At 41.0% G+C, this 21,094-nt stretch overlaps 1 protein-coding gene across 3 annotated transcripts; it reads right to left on the bottom strand.

Annotated features, from left to right (window-relative positions):
• Positions 1 to 9,172: 9,172 nt before the first annotated feature.
• Positions 9,173 to 20,422, bottom strand: LOC115222911 (glutathione gamma-glutamylcysteinyltransferase-like). 3 transcript variants are annotated; one of them, XM_029793300.2, is made up of 5 exons: positions 20,142 to 20,422; positions 16,650 to 17,102; positions 14,722 to 14,944; positions 12,674 to 13,045; positions 9,173 to 10,291 (listed from the first exon to the last, which is right to left on the bottom strand). In XM_029793300.2, exons 2-5 carry the CDS (start codon positions 17,043 to 17,045, stop codon positions 9,942 to 9,944), a joined length of 1,341 nt encoding a protein of 446 aa, XP_029649160.1. In that variant the 5' UTR covers positions 17,046 to 17,102; positions 20,142 to 20,422; the 3' UTR covers positions 9,173 to 9,941. The 3 variants fall into 3 exon arrangements, with proteins under 3 accessions (XP_029649160.1, XP_036367773.1, XP_029649159.1); XM_036511880.1 differs by having other exon boundaries at positions 20,163 to 20,422; XM_029793299.2 differs by having other exon boundaries at positions 20,188 to 20,421.
• Positions 20,423 to 21,094: the final 672 nt, after the last annotated feature.

Genomic DNA, 21,094 nt, shown 5'->3' with positions numbered 1-21,094 from the left:
AATAGGTCTCCTCAAGCACAGCAGGTTGTTCTGAAGTGTGTATATATATATATATATATATATATGGATATGATCACCGTGACCGACCAGACTATCAGATATTGCTACACATTGCTGGTCACAATGCGCTTCGCATTTTTTTTAGCCTTCAAATGACGCCACCCCGCTGGCTAAGCGAGCTGGCCGACAGAAGAAAGAGTGAGAGGAAGTTGTAGCGAAAGAGTACAGCAGGGATCGCCACCACCCCCTGCTGGAGCTTTCGGTGTTTTCGCTGAATAAACACTCACAACGCCCGGTCTGGGAAATGAAACCGCGATCCTATGACCGCAAGTCGGCTGCCCTAACCACTGGGCCATTGCACCTCCACATATATATATATATATATATAACCAAAATCAAACCAAATCAAAATAGATGAACATCAATGGAATTTGTATCTTTGTGGTACCAGTGCCGGTGGCACATAAGAAAACCATCCAAACGTGTCTGTAGCCAGTACCACATCGACTGGCCTCCGTGCTGTGGGCACGTAACAAACACCATCCGATCGTGGCCATTCGCCAGCCTCGTCTGGCACCTGTGTCGGTGGCACATAAGAAAACACCATCCGAGCATGGCCGTTCACCAGCCTCGTCTGGCACCTGTGTCGGTGGCACATAAAAAACACCATCCAAGCGTGGCCGTTCGCCAGCCTCGTCTGGCACCTGTGTCGGTGGCACATAAAATCACCCACTACACTCTCGGAGTGGTTGGCGTTAGGAAGGGCATCCAGCTGTAGAAACACTGCCAGATCTGACTGGCCTGGTGCAGCCTTCGGGCTCCCCAGACCCCAGTTGAACCATCCAACCCATGCTAGCATGGAAAGCAGACGTTAAACAATGATGATGATGATGATATATACGAGGGTTAGCTGAAAAGTTCATAGGCTGATCAAGATACTCTCATGGAATACTACCAAATGAGATTTATTTTCCAGCACAGAAACCCTTTGTGGCCCACATACTTCTTCCATTGGTGCTGCAGTGCTTGGAACCCATTGGTGAACAAACTTTTATCCTGTTGGTCAAAAAAGTCATCAACAGCAAATATGATGCCATCATCACTGCAATACTGGTTCCCATCCAGTGGCACCCATGTTGGGAGCAGATGATTGTCAGATGGGAGCCAAATCAGAAGAATAGAGACAGTGATCAACCAGTTCAAAGACATGGTCACACACAGCCATTGAAGCCAAGGACTTCTGTACTGGAGCATTGTCCTGATGAAACAAGACCCTAACCCTAACCTTTTGTCAGTTCTCCTGGCTGTTTGTGTTTGATTGCCTTTTCTAACAGCCTCAGTAAATTGGTATAGCACTCTCCATTGATAGTGTAGCCTTTTTTGAAGATAGTCAATAAACACAATGCTTTTGACATCTGAAAGAAACTGAGGTCCTCACCTTTCCTATAGATAAAACGACCATGGACTTCTTTGGATCTCGTGAAGTGGGGGGGGGTTCTACTGCATAGATTGTTTCTTTGTTTCTGGCGCCTGTGCGGGTGGCACGTAAAAAGCACCCACTACACTCACGGAGTGGTTGGCGTTAGGAAGGGCATCCAGCCGTAGAAACACTGCCAGATCTGACTGGGCCTGATGAAGCCTTCCAGCTTCACAGACCCCAGTTGAACCGTCCAACCCATGCTAGCATGGAAAACGGACGCTAAATGATGATGATGATGATGATGACTGAAAGTGATACAACCTAAACTCATTCGTTGTCATTGTTGATAAAGCTGGAGCATCATCCCCTAATGTAGAAATTGTGTCAACATGAATGTTGTTGGAGGAGAAACCCTTTTGCTGAAGGTACTTGATAGTACCACAATGCTAAATTTTGTCCATTTTCAAGATAAGTTGCTACTAATTACGATTGAAATCTCTGAACAGTGAGATACCAGTTTACTTGGAAAGAAACAATGTAGTTAATAATAAGGGTTGAAATTGATGCACGCAAGATTTCAGGGCTCTAGCATCACTCCTTCATAGTCGGCCTATGAACTTTTCATCTCACCCTTGTTTTACACATTGACTTGTGTATGTATTTGTTATTTCTTTACTGCCCACAAGGGGCTAAACATAGAAGGGACAAACAAGGACAGACAAACGGATTAAGTCGATTACATCGACCCCAGTGCGTAACTGGTACTTAATTTATGGATCCCGAAAGGATGAAAGGCAAAGTCAACCTCAGCGGAATTTGAACTCAGAACGTAACGGCAGACGCAATACCGCTAAGCATTTCGCCCGGCGTGCTAACGTTTCTGCCAGATCGCCGCCTTAAGCATGTATATATGTGTGCATATAACCTCGGGCATCTGTTTTTATCATAGCCTTTGGTTGACGCATGGCTCATTAGTAGAGTTAGCTAAACATAAACTGTGTGATACCCTGTTGGATGGGTTTCTTATCATTATTGTCCAGTTCTACTTGCTTGCATGAGTCAGCCAGAATGTTTTGAGGCAGATTTTCTACAGCCTAAAGCCATTTCTGTTGTCACCCTTCACCTGTTTCCAAATTGGGTAATATTTTCCTGAGGCCCGACATGTTTTATAAGGAAGACTGAAAACAACACTGCTTTTATGATGGTGATGTTTGTTTACAACAATCATTTGATGTCAAGACAAAGGTATGAACATGCACATATACAAGTGGCTTCTTTCAGTTTCCATCTACCAAATCCACTCATGTGGCTTTGGTCGGTTTGGGACTTTAATAGAAAAATACTGTAAATCCTCGAGTATAATCTGCATTTTTTCCCCAAAATTTAAAGGTCAAAACCCTTAGTGCGTACTATATAGGAGGTTAAAAATGAAAAATATTTTCTAAGCAATGTCCGAGTCTCTATTTGCTGTCCAGCAATGTTTATTCAGACGCATTTTGTGATGTTGGGCGCGAAAATACCTTAAGCTAAGCCTGAAAGCAATGAAGTCCTAAAAGAATCATCCATAACTTGCGGTAAGCAACATTTATTAAACATTGTTACTATTATTTCTTTATTTTCTGCAAACAAAATGCACAAAAAAGCTACACGTTTGCATTATGTTATCTATGCAATAATAATAAAGGACGTTACCGTATACAGTTTTACAAACCAGGGACGTTATATAGACCTCCTTGAATCAAGTTATAGAAGGGGTGCGTATTATACACAAGATTAAGGTTTTTCAGAGGTACAGCCCCCTAAAAATCCCTTGCATATTATACTTGAGGATTTACAGTACTTGCCCAAGGTGCTGCACAGTGCAATTGAACCCCAGACCTCATGGGTCAGAAACAAGTTTCTTAACCACAGACAGAGCTGGAGAGAGTCTGTTGTAAGATGGTTGGTTATAGAAATGGCATCCAGCTATAAAACCAGTGTTAAAAAAAAAAAATTTGGCATGTGTAACAAGAAGATGGTCTTTTCCTTGTGTGTGTGCCAGATGACTTTGGACCATGAATGGTAGCAAGGTGCTGTATGGTTTGTCTAACCCACTGGTTCTTGACCATGTTTTATGTATGGACCCAATTTGATTACTAATTTACTCTGGTGGACCCCATAGCCATTGAATACCTAAACTAGATACTTTCAGAATTTCTATTTCATTTCTCGCACAAACCTAGGCAATCTTACGGTTCTAGTATATTTTACGTCAACTGACCACGTGTATTTTTTTATATATGATCGTCGATTTCCGTAAAAAACTTTTATTTTTTTACATATGGGGTTGGGGGGAAATGGGATCTTTGGGATTAGGGTTAGGACCCTAACCCTAACCCCAAGGATCCTATTTCCCTCCCATATGTAACAAAATAAATGTGAAAAAATAAAAATTTTTTACGGAAATCGACGATCATATATAAACAAATACACGTGGTCAGTTGACGTAAAATATACTAGAACCGTAAGATTGCCCTATCCTTAGAACTCTCTGAGAGAACATGTTTTGGTGGCTGGCAATGTGTTAAACTATGTAAAGCATTAAGAAAAAGAAACCTGTTTCTGGCAATGAAATCAAATTTTTTTTTCAGTTACCCTTAAAATACTACTGTGGACCCAATTTGCTATTTTGCTTGCATGGACTCCCAGGGGTCAAATGCACCATAGCTGAGAACCACTGGTCTAATCTATACGAATATAGAAAAATGGATGTAAACTGATGCTGACCGTAAAGGCAACTATTTATATCACTCCAGACATATATAACAAATAAACCAGAAATTATTAGTATGTCCATAGTTAGCAACTTAAACTGAAAGACCAGAAATCCACAAACAGCATTATCACGGCTGAACAGTAACAAGATGTAATTACATGATTTAATAGCATACAAAAGGAAAATACACCATAGAATTTTACTCGTTAAGTTCTAAATCCATTCTCCAGAAAGCTTTAGAATTCCAGCGATGCCAGTGCCACCTTGACTGGCTTCCGTGCTGGTGGCATGTAAAAAGCACCATCCGAACATGGCCGATGCCAGCGCCGCCTTGACTGGCTTCCGTGCTGGTGGCATGTAAAAAGCACCATCCGAACATGGCCGATGCCAGCGCCGCCTTGACTGGCTTCCGTGCTGGTGGCATGTAAAAAGCACCATCCGAACGTGGCCAATGCCAGTGCCGCCTTGACTGACTTCCATGCCGGTGGCACGTAAAAAGCACCAATCTGATCGTGGCCGTTGCCAGCCTTGCCTGGCACCTGTGCAGGTGGCACGTAAAAAGCACCCACTACACTCTCGGAGTGGTTGGTGTTAGGAAGGGCATCCAGCTGTAGAAACACTGCCACATCAGACTGGAGCCTGGTGCAGCCTCCATGGCTTACCAGACCCCGGTTGAACCATCCAACCCATGCTAGCATGGAAAACGGACGTTAAATGATGGTGATGATGATGATAGTGAATGCCAGGAAAGCACAGAAAATTTTGCTTCTTCATGGATAGCTTTGTTCTTCCAAGGATCTGTTTGTGGTTGAGAGGCTTGCATGGTTAAGTGACCCAGAGGGTGATGCTGGTGTGTGCTTAGGCTCTTGGCAGGGTTACCCATACCAGACTGACCAAGAGATAGAATCCAGACAAAGCACAATCCACCTCTTCTCAAGCCCAAAGAAGTTGACCCTAGGCTAACAACCTCAATCTGAAAACATATTTCACATATTAATGTTAATATTTACAAGGGTGTGCTGAAATGTTCCTGGTTATGGATAAAATAAAATAAGGAAGAACAGTTAATTGTGATTTTATTCACTATATTCCCCTCTCAGATTCACACTTATTGCAGCAGTCCTTTAGTTTTTCTAAGCCCTGTAAAAGACCTCAGAAGGGTGGGCCTCTTGCAATACTCTTCAAGTCAGGAACTTTTCAGTCCCCTCTCAGAGTCTAGCCAACTGTAAGATGACCTCACTAGTGCTGGTGCCATGAAAACTGCACCCACTACACTCTGTAAAGTGATTGGCATTAGAAAGGACATCCAGCCATACAAGGTATGCTAGTGGCTGTGTGGTAAGTAGCTTGCTAACCAACCACATGGTTCCGGGTTCAGTCCCACTGCGTGGCACCTTGGGCAAGTGTCTTCTACTATAGCCTCGGGCCGACCAAAGCCTTGTGAGTGGATTTGGTACCAAATATTTAATCTGTTTTATGCTCAAACTGACCAGATCCAGGCTCTCACACCTACCCTACAATGTTATTCTACATTAAGTAATTACACCATCAAGATCTTGAAGATATGAGAAAATGCATGATTAATTCAAATCAATGTGAATCAATAAGCATTATGTTTGATAGAATAATCAGAACACTAAAGGGTTAAACTGTAACATCATAAAATCTGCTGCTTCATAATCAAATGGATCAAATATGACACCTTGACTCAAAAAGAATCCCTAAAATATCAGTTGGTGCAGGCAAGACTATGTGGTAAGAAGCTTGCTTCCCAATCATTTGTTTCCAGGTTCAGTCCCACAGTGTAGCACCTTGGACAAGTATTTTCTAGTATAGCCTTGGGTCAACCAAAGCTTTGTGAAACGGAAACTGGAAGAAGCCCATCATATACATATGTATCTATGTGTGTGTGTGTGTTGTATCTTTCTGTCTGTGTTTGCCCCCATCACCACTTGATTTTCTGGTATTGTTGTGTTTATGTTCCCATAACTTAGTAGTTTGGCAAAAAGAGACCAATAGAATAAGTACAAGACTTCAAAAAATAAGTCTTGGGGTCAATTTGTGTGACCAAAACCCTTCAAGGTAGTGCCTCAGCATGGCCACAGTCAAATGACTGAAACAGCTTAAAGAGAACTGTCCTTCCTTTCCAGAACATCAACTCTTTGGAATTCTCTTTCCTTGCTCATGTCTTTCCCACATGTGTTGACTGGAATTGTACCTCTGCCTTGGTCCTATTTATTCTGATTATAGTCTGTTTAAAGGCAGATAGTGGAGCGCTTGAGATTTCTCAGCATTGAACAGCATTTCATCAGCCCGCTTATATATTGCTTTCAGGGGTGGCACATAAAAAAGCACTATTTGAGCGTGGCCGTTGCCAGTACCACCTCGTGCCGGTGGCACGTAAAAGCACACACTACACTCTCAGAGTGGTTGGCGTTAGGAAGGGCATCCAGCTGTTGAAACTCTGCCAGATCAGATTGGAGTCTGGTTCGCTAGACCTCAGTCAAATCGTCCAACCCATGCTAGCATAGAAAGCGGACGTTAAACGATGATGATGATGATGATCTTTCTGTACTTTAAGGATGTCATCAGGGCCCTTGACCACCTGTGATGTTTTTGTATCGTCAGCATAGATGGTGAGAGTGGCTGCTGTATGGCTGAGAGCATGTCTGGAATTTTAATAAAGACTTCCTTACAAGTCTGAAACTGCACTGGTGTCAATTCAGTCAGCTAAAATTTCTTCAGGAAGGTGCCCCAGCAATGCCGCAGTCTAATGACTGAAATAAGTAAAAGATAAACGATTTGTTAATTATTCCCCCACGTATGCTGAAATTAAACCTTCTCTGCACCAGTGAGGTATGCTGACCACATTGCTGAAATACTGCTTTGGATGGAAGCACTCCGTCGGTTACGACGACGAGGGTTCCGGTTGGTCCAAATCAACGGAACAGCCTGCTTGTGAAATTAACGTGTAAGTGGCTGAGCACTCCACAGATACGTGTACCCTTAACGTAGTTCTCGGGGATATTCAGTGTGACACAGAGAGTGACAAGGCCGGCCCTTTGAAATACAGGTACAACAGAAACAGGAAGTAAGAGTGAGAGAAAGTTGTGGTGAAAGAGTACAGCAGGGATCACCACCATCCCCTGCCGGAGCCTCATGGAGCTTTTAGGTGTTTTCGCTCAATAAACACTCACAACGCCCGGTCTGGGAATCGAAACCGCGAGTCCGCTGCCCTAACCACTGGGCCATTGCGCCTCCACTGAAATACTGCTTTAACATACCTTCGAAAGGAAATAGTTTGTGAACTGAATCTTGCTGCTGTTTCTAACCAGTGAATACAAAGGGGTTCAACAGTAAACAAGCTTTAGATTAAGGTAGTGAAGTAGGGTCCTCGGAGTTGTGAATGAAGGACAATTCAGTCTGCTTTGGAAGGCAAATTGTTTTGTGGTTGAAGCAGTTAAGTTGTACCAGCAGAGAACTGATTTTGTTGATGTAACAGAGTTACGTCCCTTGTAAAAAAAAATCTATGGAAAATGATTTTGTTTGTGTTTATATATGTATATCTAAATATGTATGTTTAGATATAGATACGTGTGTGTGTGTGTGTGTATATAGTCAAGTACTGAGGTCAATGTGATCAACTTACTCCTCCCCACTATAGCCTTGTGCTTATAGTAGAAAGGATTATGACCATTATTATTATTATTATTATTATTTAACCTGTTTCCCATGCTGACATGGTTTAAAGGGTTTGACTTTAGATGGCAAGCAGGAGAGCTGCACCAGGTCCCAGCCTCTGCTTTGGTATGGTTTTCTACAGCTGGACGCCCTTCCTAACACCAAGCACTTTACCGAGTGCGTTAGGTGCTCATTAAATGTCCCTGGCACAGGTGCTCTCATGTGGTGCCAGCACAGGTGCTTTTTACATGGCACCAGCATGAATGCTTTTAATGTGGCACTGGCACAGGGCTCTTGCAGGCCAATCTTCTTCAGCAGTGGGGAGCAACATTAACACCTCTGCTGTGGAGGATGGGTCTTCTTGAGTACAGCAAGGCACCAGGTATCCCAGTCCTTTGTACATATAAAGCTATGAAAAAATAGCATGTAAATATTGGGTTGACAAAAACCTTTAGGATAGAAAACCTCAAAGGCTGCCCATGGAACTCGAACCCACATCTCCTATAAACATGACAACCTTTGTTTTGTTTTCTCTTCAAAGGGTTTTTAGCCCAATATTTACACATTATTTATAGCTTTATTTGTTTCATGATTCAGCATTAAAAAAATTTATTTCAAGTTCTTGAAGTTTCTAAATTCTTATGGTATCAATAACATCTGACAATATTTCCATTCCACAGCAACAGATTGGTGTACCACCATCCACATATCAGACTTGGTTTTCTCATACTTTTCAGAAAAATGCTTTATATATATATATATATATATATATATATATCACCGTGATCACCGTGACCGACCAGGTTATCAGATGTTGCTACACATCTCTGGTCACAAGGCACTTCGCATGGTTTTTAGCCTTCAAATGATGCCACCCTGCTAGCTAAGTGAGCAGGCCAACAGAAGAAAGAGTGAGAGAAAGTTGCGGTAAAAAAGTACAGCAGGGATTGCCACCACCCCCTGCCAGTGCCTTGTGGAGCTTTAGGTGTTTTCGCTCAATAAACACTCACAATGGGAATTGAAACCATGATCCTACGACCACGAGTCCACTGCCCTAACCACTGGGCCATTGCGTCTCTCTCACTCTATATATATATATTTGCATGAAATGTTTTTGGGAGGTATACAATCACCATTTTATATTGAAATGTACAGTGTGGTCCTCAGTGAGGTAGAGCAATGATATAACTATAAAAACAGATCTGTAGGTCACTGTCCAGTCCTTCAGCCAATTATTTATGTACCATAGGACTGCTCAACCAAAGCTGACCTGCTGGTATCTAACAACAACCACACACATTATGGTTTTTGCTTTCTGTAATAATGTAAACTAGAGGTAGTATGTTAAGTGTGACCCTACCTATTACGTACACTTCAACTTTTCTTCTGAGTGACCCCTGTACTTCGTCTTTACCGTTAGTGCTTCTTATGTAGACTTAACCATTTCTTCTGATAACCCCAGAAAGTGTGAACTTTGATAAAATATCTACTCCTTCTCATACAACTAGCCATTTGCTCTGATTAACCTGAGTTCTTGGTCCTTATCATGAATGCTGCATCTTAACCCTTTTGTTACCATACTCCCATTGAAATACGCTGCCTTTGTTTCAATTAATTCTAAAAATAATGAAGAATTTAATAAAATACCTTTGTCCTCACCAATCTGCTGTTTGAAACAAGTTAATGTGAAATTTTGGAGGAATGTTTTAAATTAGACCATTTAAAACAAGATGCTTTGTATCACAGATTCAGGGTTGGTTTTAGATGGATTGGTGTCAAAAGCTGTTCATTCCTATACATTTAGCCATTTCCTCTGAGTAACCCCCAGCAGTTGTTCCTTACCATTAATGCTGAAATACCTACTCATTCCCATACATCTAGCAATTTTCTTTGAGTAGCCCCAGTACTTAGCCATTATCATTCCTTCACACTGCCTGTTATCTGATGAATTTACCATTCACCATATAGGGCTTAAGAGTACCTTTTACAGTTCATCATCCAGCCCTGCTAATAGTTTCTCTTATTTATCAAGTGGATTCTTAGTTCATTAGTAACCTGGTTGTTTTGTGTGCTTCCTCGTTAACTTTATTGGTTGTCCTGTTTATCAACATCATTTGTAACCTTATTGTTATCGTCTGAATACAGTTGGGCCAAAATGACAGTCAGCTGGTTTTTAAGACCCTCGATTTCTCTGGATAAATCTGCTCCGATGATCTGTTTCTTGACATACATACTTAGTACTTGCTTGTTAAGTACTTCAGCAGTGGTGCTGTCGGATGGTACAGCATCAGGATTTGTTGCTGCACCATAAGGCCAGGCAAACAGAAGCATTGTTACCATGTGTAAATTGTGTACAGCTTTGTATGGTTTCGAAGCTTCTTCACATTTTTGTGCTGGTCGACAGATGCACGTTGGGGCCTTGTACTTCTTCTCACCTGAAATTATAGATACAACAATAAACTTAATTAGCAACTACTTAATAAGATGCTCAGTGTTAAATGATTCATAGAGTGCTTTTTTAAAAGAAGGTACAGGTGTGGCAGCATGGTAAGAGGTTTGCTTTCCAACAACATGGCCCCGGGTTCAGTCCCATTCCATAGCACCTTGGGCAAGTGTCTTCTGTTATAGCCCTGGGACAACCTATCCCTTGTGAGTGGATTTGATAGACAGAAACTGAAAAAAAAACCCCAATCATTTTTCCATGTTTGAATGGATCAGATGGAATTTGTTGAGGTGGATTTTCTATGACTGGATGCCTTTTCTGTTGCTAACCCTCAGCTAGTTCGAAGCAAAGTAATAATTCACCATGACTAGACATGTTTTTCATGGAATATTTGAAATGAATGATACTGCTTTTATAACAATGACACTCACAGCTATTGTGAGGTCAAGACAAGAAAACAGACATACACACATAAAAAGCATTAATATGGATGTTGGTGTGGAGGCGCAATGGCCCAGTGGTTAGGGCAGCGGACTCGCGGTTTTGATTCCCAGACCGGGCGTTGTGAGTGTTTATTGAGCGAAAACACCTAAAGCTCCACGAGGCTCCGGCAGGGGGTGGTGGTGATCCCTGCTGTACTCTTTCACCACAACTTTCTCTCACTCTTACTTCCTGTTTCTGTTGTACTGTATTTCAAAGGGCCGGCCTTGTCACGCTCTGTGTCACACTGAATATCCCTGAGAACTACGTTAAGGGTACACGTGTCTGTGAAGTGCTCAGCCACTTACATGTTAATTTCATGAGCTGGCTGTTCCGTTGATTCGGATCAACCGGAACCCTCATCGTCATAACCGACGGAGTGCTTCTATATCTATGGATGTTGGTGCCATGTAAAAATCACCCAATACACTCTGTTAAGTGGTTGGCATTAGGAAGGGCGTCAGCATTTAAAACAAGCATTAAATGTTGATGATATACACGCAACTGGCTTCTTTCAGTTTCTGCCTACAGAATCCCCTCACAGGGCTTTGGCTGGACCAGGGTTATAGTAGAAGCCCAAGGTGTTTCACAGTAGGACTGAACCCAAAACCATGTTACAGTCACACCTGCAACTTATACGTAATAAATGCAGACATAATACATAGACTTACTCAGACTAAATTCACTCATATATATATATATATATACTAGCAGTATCACCTGGCGTTGCTCGGGTTTGTAAGGGAAATAACTATATAAGCATTTTTAGAGAGTTATAGCCAAAAAATAGCAAAAAAATGCAATAAAAATGGAAAAAAAATTATGGTAAATTTTTTTTTAAATCGTTGACTCATCGTAGACATTTTTAGAGAGTTACTTCTCTTATATAATAGCGAAAAAAATGCATTAAAATGGAAAAAAATGATGGTAAATTTTTTTTTTAAATCGTAGACGCGCACAAATACCCAGAAGGGCTCGATATGAATCACGACTATAAGATACCCAGTTTTGGTTAAACTGCACCGCAAAAAGTGGGAGTAGTTACGAATCTAAATCATAGGAGACAGACACACAACTTCACTTTTATATATATATATATACACCGAGATTCAACAGACACACTCATATAAGCACACAAATTCAGTCCATATTTGCACATATATATGCAGTGATATGCAGGCATGGCTGTGTGGTAAAAAGTATGCTTCCCAACCACATAGTTCCAAGTTCAGTCCCACTGCATAGCACATTTGGCAAGTGTCTTCTACTATATCTCAGGCTGACTAAAGCCTTGTGAGTAAATTTTGTAGAAGGAAAATCGAAATCGAATTGAACCAGCCAGGATCCCTGGTCTGGTGGTACGTAAAAAGCACTATCCAACTCGTGGCCGATGCCAGCACCGCCCGTCTGGCTTCCGTGCCGGTGGCACATAAAATACACCAATCTGACCGTGGCCGTTGCCAGCCCCGCCTGGCACCTGTGCAGGTGGCACGTAAAAAGCACCCACTACACTCACGGAGTGGTTGGCGTTAGGAAGGGCATCCAGCTGTAGAAACATTGCCAGATCAGACTGGAGCCTGGTGCAGCCTTCTGGCTTCCCAGAACCCCGGTCGAACCGTCCAACCCATGCTAGCATGGAGAACGGACGTTAAACGACGATGATGATGATGATGATGATGAAACTAGAAGGAGCCTGTTACACACATGTATGTATGTATAGCTTAAACAAATGAGTACTTGGTTGGATTCATTTGACTAAAAATTCTTCCAGGCAACGGGTGGTGCCCCACCATGGCTGCAGTCTAATGACTGAAACAAGTAAAAGATAAAAGATACACACGCACAAACACACACACACATTCCTTCAGATGAGAGTGAAATTGCCAATACTGACCATGTTGTGAAACCAGCAAATAAAGGTCCGTCTTCTCAAGTTTCTCTAACAACAGTTCTTTCATACACTGGAATTTCTCTTGCAAATCACAAGGACATTTCTGGTCAAGAACATGTGTTCCCAGGAGCCAGTTCTCTGCCTTCAGATCACTCAGTAGCTTCATTATATGGCCAGTTGCCTCCGTGATGGTCACAAGACAATCTGTGGCCTCGGATTGGTGCTCCAAGAAATCCCACCATTTTTGTACAAAAGTCATAATGTCTGCTGGTATTATGGAATGAATTGCCAGACTTAGTTGAGAAGACACACAAAATATAACAGGGTGGTCACAGCCCGTGTTCTTGCTTAGCAGCACATAACCTCGGAGAGTTCCTGCAAAAAATTAACGAAAAGTTACGCTTTCATAAATTGCAAAGAATAGTCAAAAACTGCCAGGACTCGACTCGATTCAATATTGGTTGACTATATCAAGAATTTTAGATTATCCATCACCAAAATCTCCAGGCATTCAGGAATAATTACACGGGAAATGGGACAAGATATGACCTAAATGCTCCCGCTTCACACCAGGCATGTCCTTGCTGACATATTTATGTGTGACTTTGTGGAGGCGCAATGGCCCAGTGGTTAGGGCAGCAGACTCGCAGTCATAGGATCACAGTTTCGATTCCCAGACCGGGAGTTGTGGGTGTTTATTGAGCGAAAACACCTAAAGCTCCACAAGGCTCCGGCAGGGCATGGTGGTGATCCCTGCTGTACTCTTTCAATACAACTTTCTCTCACTCTTACTTCCTGTTTCTGTTGTACCTGTATTTCAAAGGGCCGGCCTTGTCACTCTCTGTGTCATGCTGAATATCCCCGAGAACTACGTTAAGGGTACACGTGTCTGTGGAGTGCTCAGCCACTTACACGTTAATTTCACAAGCAGGCTGTTCCGTTGATTTGGATCAACCGGAACACTCGTCGTTGTAACCGACGGAGTGCTTCCAAATGTGTGACTTTAGATATGTGTGTCTATACACACACACACACACAAATGCAAAACAAGGTGGTGAAAATAGTATTTGAATACTGAAGGTGGAGTAATATGCTTTTTATTAATGTCGAAAAAATTCTTCAGAAACCGTTACTCTGAGTTTCGTGTGACTGTTCGTATATAGTATGATCACAACTGTCTGATGAAGTGTTACAGTGAAACTCTGAGTATTTGCTTGTGAAGATTTTTTTCAGCTTTAATAAACAGTTTGACAAAATATTTTGGGAAGCAAATAAAAACTGTCTTGAGTTCTAGAACTCATAAAGTCAGTTACTTGGTTTCCATGGGGCACAAGAAAGCAAGAGCAGAATATTGCCCCTAAATAGGATGCAATTCAATTTACAGGGTTACTCATTTTATAGAAGAGTAGACTCTCTCTTTTACTTGTTTCAGTCATTTGACTACAGCCATGCTGGAGCATCGCCTTTAATCGAGCAACGCGACCCCGGGACTTATTCTTTGTAAGCCCAGTACTTATTCTATTGGTCTCTTTTGCCCAACCGCTAAGTAATGGGGACATAAACACACCAGCATCGGTTGTCAAGCAATGCTAGGGGGACAAACACACACACATACATATATATATATTATATATATATATATATATATATATATATATATATATATATATATATATATATATGCATATATACGACGGGCTTCTTTCAGTTTCCGTCTAGCAAATCCACTCACAAGGCTTTGGTCAGCCCGAGGCTATAGTAGAAGACACTTGCCCAAGGTGCCATGCAGTGGGACTGAACCCGGACCATGTGGTTGGCAAACAAGCTACTTACCACACAGCCACTCCTGCACGGAGCAATTTGAAATGAAGTATTTTGCACTGCCCAGTCTGGGAATTGAAACTATAATCTTACACTCATGAGTACAACACCCTGACCATGAGACCATGCACCTTCACATGTAGTTGGATGAAGGAGGAAAAAAAAATGGACATTCAAAGCTGCTGGAGTGTCTTTGATCATATCTACCTATGCAAAAGTCCACTACTAACCTGTAGCTTTGTCCTGTGTGTTCATAGCAGTGAGTAAAGAGGGTAGATGTATCCAGTGGGGTGGATATTTGAACCGGGCTGTGTCCATCATGAGGACCATGTCGCGCCCAGGGTGATACCCTGCAATTGGTGAGAAATGTCCATCTCCAGTTTGTTTGAGAACTTTACGGGAATACGTGGCCACAATGAATGCATCATCTCGTTTTGTGTAAGATTTCACAACCTTTTGTTTTGTTGAAAAATAGAAAGCAAAAAAAAACATATTGAAAATAATTTCTGCTTTGCAAGAATTAAAACATTAAAAATGAATTTATGTTGGCTGAAATAGCCAGATGAACTACTGCTGAGCATTTTGGCTAATAATTCTGTCGGCTAACCACCTTCTGAAGAATAATACAATAGGTTTCAAATTTTGGCACAAGGCCAGCAATTTCAGGGGAGTGAGTTAGTCAATTACATCAACTCTGGTGTTCAACTGGTACTTATTTTATCAACACTGGAAGGATGAAAGGCAAAGTCAACATCAGTGGAATTTGAACTCAGAACATCAACACAGATGAAATGTTGCTAAGCATTTTTTCCCAGTGTTCTAACGATTCTATGAACCTGCCACCAGACATTAGGTCCTTTCTATAAATGACAGTTAGGTCTTTCCTCAAATTTCTGGCTTTGTGTCTATATACAACAGCATATATATCATCATCATCCTTTAACGTCCACTTTCCATGCTAGCATGGGTTGGACGATTTGACTGAGGGCTAGCGAACCAAATGGCTGCGCCAGGCTCCAATCTGATCTGGCAGAATTTCTACTGCTGGATGCCCTTCCTAACGCCGGAATTCCAACTCTGTCTGTCTTTTATGTTTTATTTATATTCTTATAATATTAATATTAATATAGAATATATAATAAGAAAGAAATGAAATGAAGTATAGATTGTCTTATCGAACAAACAAAAATTGAAAATTAAATATTAAATGTCTATTCTCATTGAACTAGTATATTTCCTTGCATTTAAGCATTCATCAGGTTCAGATTGTGACAGGAACACTTTGACTGTCTTTCTTTCTTTCTTGCTATATATTCTATATCCTATATTAATATTATAAGAATATAAATAAAACATAAAAAACAGGCTAACCTCAGCAGAATTTGAACTCAGAAGAAATGCCACTGAGAATTTTGTCCAACCCTGTCTTGATTCTACCTGCTAAACATCTTCTGAAGCATCTACATAACTGTTTTCAAATTTTGGTACAGCACCAGCAATTTCATGGGAGAAGGTAAGTTGATTACATCAGCCCAGTGCTCAACTGGTACTTATTTATTGACACAGAGGATGAAAGGCAAAGTCGACCTCAGTGGAATTTGAACTCCGAACATAAAGTAAGAAGAAATGTTCCTAAGCATTTTTCTGGCATGTTAACCATTCTGCCAGTACACCACCCTCTGAAGCACCATATAATTAACCCTTTGGTTACCAACCCGGCCAAAACCGGCTCTGGCTCTGTAGTATAAGTGTCTTGTTTTCATAAGTTTTTCATTAAAATATACCTATTTCTTTACTACCCACAAGGGGCTAAACAAAGAGGGGACAAACAAACGTATTAAGTCGAATACATCGACCCCAGTGCGTAATTGGTACTTATTTAATCGACCCTGAAAGGATGAAAGGCAAAGTCGACGTCGGCGGAATTTGAACTCAGAACGTAACGGCAGACGAAATACGACTACGCATTTCGCTCGGCATGCTAACGTTTCTGCCAGCTCAATATACCACCAAATCTTAGTCGCAATTTATGATCCTAACACTAGCTTAATGATAACTAAGTTATTTTACTAAATTCTTTGTTGTATTTAAAATAATTGAAAGAAGCACAGAGCATCTCAAAATGAATAAGGTAACGAAAGGGTTGAAAGATATTTACATTTCGGAAAGTTTCTTCGTCTTTTGGTTCCGGACGTACAACTGTTGTGACGAGACAATTACACTGAGCAATACAAGTGAACTGCTCCAGACTGATCCCATTTACTTTGACCACCTCCAGTGGAACACAGCATTCCAGCATGTTTTCATGGTACCATCTCCATGGACCTTTCCATGCAATGCCCGGATCAATCTCCAGTGCATTGAGTATCATGACCAACGTAGAGAGACCACAGTAGGCCGGTTCATCCTGTGTACGGAACTGAGCTGCCAGTTTGAAATAGCAATTCATGTATCCAGACATCAAGGCTTCGGTGAAGATAGTCTTGCCTTCTTCAGAAGAGAAGGAAATGCAGCTCTCTGGTAGAACCCGTTGGAAGAATTGACCCTTGTTCATGGTGAAGTAATTAGCTATTCAGTGAGTGTGGAAGTCTCCTTGTGTCACCAACAGATTCTGTAAAATACAGAAAAATAAATTTAACAAAAGAACAGACATATACATATATATAAATAAATTAAAAGGTGAAAATATATTGAGCAGTAGTAGCTACAACAAAGTAAAGATACAGGCAATAGTAGAAGACACTTGCGCAAAGTGCCCTGAAGTTGGACAGAACCTTGAACTATGTTGTTGGGAAGCATGCTTCTTACCACACAGCTACACACATACACATACATGCCTCTCTCTCTCTCTCTCTCTCTCTCTCTCTCTCTCTATATATATATATATAGATATTATATATATATATATATATGCATGTATATACATACATATACACACATGCATACATATATATACATACATATACACACATGCATACATTTATATACATACACACATGTATATAATAATAATAATAATAATAAGGCCTTGTGAGTGAATTTGGTAGACGGAAACTGAAAGAAGCCCGTCGTATATATGTATGTGCGTGTATGTTTGTGTGTCTGTGTTTGTTCCCCTAGCATTGCTTGACAACCGATGCTGGTGTGTTTATGTCCCCGTCACTTAGCGGTTCGGCAAAAGAGACCGATAGAATAAGTACTGGGCTTACAAAGAATAAGTCCCGGGGTCGAGTTGCTCGATTAAAGGCGGTGCTCCAGCATGGCCGTAGTCAAAATGACTGAAACAAGAAAAAAGAAAAAGACTAATAATAATAATAATAATAATAACACAAACAATAATCCTAGGATGAAATTTATAAACATTTACTGCATCACTACACACATTTCTACAAATCACATGACTCTTAAGATCACAGTCTGTATTCCTGAGATGATCACAGTGTAGTCCATCGTATCCGTGGACATCCAATTTGATGCAGCCCTGAAAACCTGGCTCGCTAGTCAGCATCATTAGACAGTGGCCAGCTTAATGGAACAAGAGCTTTATTTGCATATTCAAACCGTTTCCCATAAACAAATTAAAAATTTATGCAGATGACTGTGTCTTAGTCACTCATACAGTGGATGACATGCAAATACTCATGAATTGCATTTCTGCTTCTTGCAGGGCATTTGGACTCAGCATTAGCCTGGACAAGACTGTGTTAATGTTCCAGCCTGCACCAGGAAATCCATGTATAGAACCAGCTATCTTGGTTGAAGGAACAATTCTGAAGGTAGTAGACAAGTTTGTCTACCTGGGCAGCACACTCAGCTGTTCTTGCTCCCTGGATGGATGAAGAAATATACACACACACATATATATATATATATATAAATGAAAGAATGGAGTTGAACGACGAATTAACAAAATTCCTTTAATGGGCTCCGTGTGGGCAGTCATCTAAAAGTTTTTGTTCATCTTGATGCTGACATAAGTTCCTTGTTTTTCCTGATGAGAAGGTGGCATAATGCCCCCCTATTCCTTCGAAATTAGGAATATGCAGCCTTCGAAACATATGTCGAGATTAAAGGAATTTTGTTAATTCGTCGTTCAACTCCATTCTTTCATTTATTTGTATTTAAAAAAAACACACAAATTTCCACACGAAAGCACGTGATCTCTGCCCTTGGCATGTAGCTTCAACCGTGTTTTTCTGAAGTGAATTTGCTACCCAGGTATCGGTTAACCGAATTATCCATACTAAGATAATTCATTCAACTACTTATATATATATATATATATATACATACATATATATGATGGGCTTCCTCCAATTTCTATCAATGAAGTCCACTTGAAGGCTTTGGTCAGCCCAAAGCTCTGCGCAGTGGCACCGAATCCATGACCATATGGTTGGAAAGCAAACTTCTCGCCATGCAGCCACAAGAAAATGCTTTGAGAAGTTTATCATGGAGAAAAGGAAAATGTCAATACTTCCCATGATAAAAATATGAAAGTATTTTCTTTTTGATGTTTTATATAAATTTATTCATGTGAACCCTTTTAACCTCTTTTTTAACACACCCACACACACAATTAGATAGTCAGGCACACCAAAAAAAAAAAGACTAATACTACATAGCAAAACTTTTGGCCTCCTTGACATGTTTCCATTGTTATCTTATAATATCTTCAGTCAGCAGGTGACATACTTAGAGGTCATATTCACCTGTCTCCGGGTCAAACAAGAGGTGTGGAGAGTGGAAGTAACCCAGTTAGTGATGGTTGATGGAGCAGGGTATTGTTAATGCAAAGAGCTGGTAGAAACGTTAGCACGTCGGGCGAAATGCTTAGCGGTATTTCATCTGCCGTTACGTTGTGAGTTCAAATTCCGCCGAGGTCGACTTTACCTTTCATCCTTTCGGGGTCGAAAAATCAAGTACCAGTTACGCACTGGGGTCGATGTAACCGACTTAATACCTAATGTATGTCCTTGTTTGTCCCCTTTGTGTTTAGCCCCTTGTGGGTAATAAAGAAATAGGTATTGTTAATGAATGTAACACCTATATTCTCTTTCTCTGTCAATAGAGACAAGCAAAAGATAATTGTGATGTACAGCATCTCAAAAGTGTTTGTAGAAAATTTCAGTAAAAAATATCCATTTTCCTGAAAGTTACAAAAAAAACAAATTTAGGTTGGTCAGAGATAAGGCACACTTGCATACGGATGGGTTTAGCAGTATATTCGATTAGCCCCACAGCAGAGCTGGGGGGGGGGGCACACTATGAGAGACAATGGCAGACTGAGCCGTCGGTCAATCGGGTACTGCCCGAGGGTCCGGAGCTCTGATGGGCCCGTACTTTACATGTTAACTCTCTTTGATATCAATGCTAAGGGGCCGGTTGCACAGTCCGACCCTGATGAGAGGAATCGGCCGTACCGATTTCTTTTGTTGCTGTCTACCGTAACCCTTTCCGTTCCGACCGCCGTGCCACGCTTCATCTCCATACGGATACATAAACGATGGAACCTTCGGAGAGCAGCATGGTCCACGTGTCGGCGAAAGCACGGCACAGATGGAACCTCGCACCTGCCGCTTAATTAATAATTACGCCGAACAGAGAAATACACAATACGACAACAACGATGATAATAACAAAACCATACCTCGGTAAAATAAGCTCTCACCCCTATTTCTGACTCGTATACATACCCGTTGGTGTATATGGAAGGTAATTTGGTGCCGCTCGTACCGAAGTTGGAATTAACACTTGTTTACTTTCTTCGAGAACTACGCTATGACATCACATCCGGGTTTTTTTTAAATTCTATTTTTTTTTTCTTTCTCTTTGAGTTAAGCTTCAGCCATGACGTCATACGAACCTAACAAACAAACACTTGCATGGTTTATCTTTTATCAAACTGGCCCGAACACTCCATCACACACACACACACACACACACAGATATATATAAATATATTTGTGAGCATGTGTTATATGCATGTAAAAACATAAATCAGGAAGGAGGTATGGAAAGTGAATGCAGGTTTTTTTAACCACGTGACTTCCACAGGACTACACACACACACACACAGACACACACACACACACACAGAGACATAACACACACACACACACACACATACACACACACACATTTAAATTGGCGCTTGAAAAGCCATCTATAGAGTGTTTTTGACGCGAAACCATCGGTCACTTTATGACCGGACATATATTGGATCTTTTCCTTTTGAACGGCAGTTTTCAACATAATTTCTAGTTAACTAAACACTTTTAAACTTCGTATACTGGTAGAATGTGTCAAAATAAAACATTTTTTCTCTTGGCTTTCTTGAGAAAAGTGTAATTTGTAAGCTGTTTATCTTGATATGAGATCACCATGTCGCGCACGTATGGTTGTAATGCATGTGCCTAGTGTACCCTTATCAGATGGGTAATCACGATGGGTATACTGGGGTTCGTATATTTTACCCCTGTGTCACTTTGATGGCATGCACTGCTCTCTCACCCAATGATGAAGATGATGTGATGATGATGATAATTACCAGCCCGAAATATAACAATATATTATTATAACTAAATGCGAGCTGGCAGAATC

The sequence above is a fragment of the Octopus sinensis genome, linkage group LG21, assembly GCF_006345805.1.
Source record: "Octopus sinensis linkage group LG21, ASM634580v1, whole genome shotgun sequence".
Taxonomy (NCBI): Eukaryota; Metazoa; Mollusca; class Cephalopoda; order Octopoda; family Octopodidae; genus Octopus; species Octopus sinensis.
The sequence above is the reverse complement of the archived record's forward strand: the minus strand, read 5'-3'. Positions and strand labels throughout refer to the sequence as shown.

What these genes read in the sequence shown, in the direction of transcription:
- LOC115222911 (XM_029793300.2), bottom strand. Translation starts at nt 17,045, where the DNA reads ATGAACAAGGGTCAATTCTTCCAACGGGTTCTACCAGAGAGCTGCATT. An exon ending in CACACAGGACAAAGCTACAG is followed by an intron (nt 13,046 to 14,721) that starts GTTAGTAGTGGA and finishes AATTTTTTGCAG; the next exon opens with GAACTCTCCGAGGTTATGTG. An exon ending in TTTGCTGGTTTCACAACATG is followed by an intron (nt 10,292 to 12,673) that starts GTCAGTATTGGC and finishes CTATAATTTCAG; the next exon opens with GTGAGAAGAAGTACAAGGCC.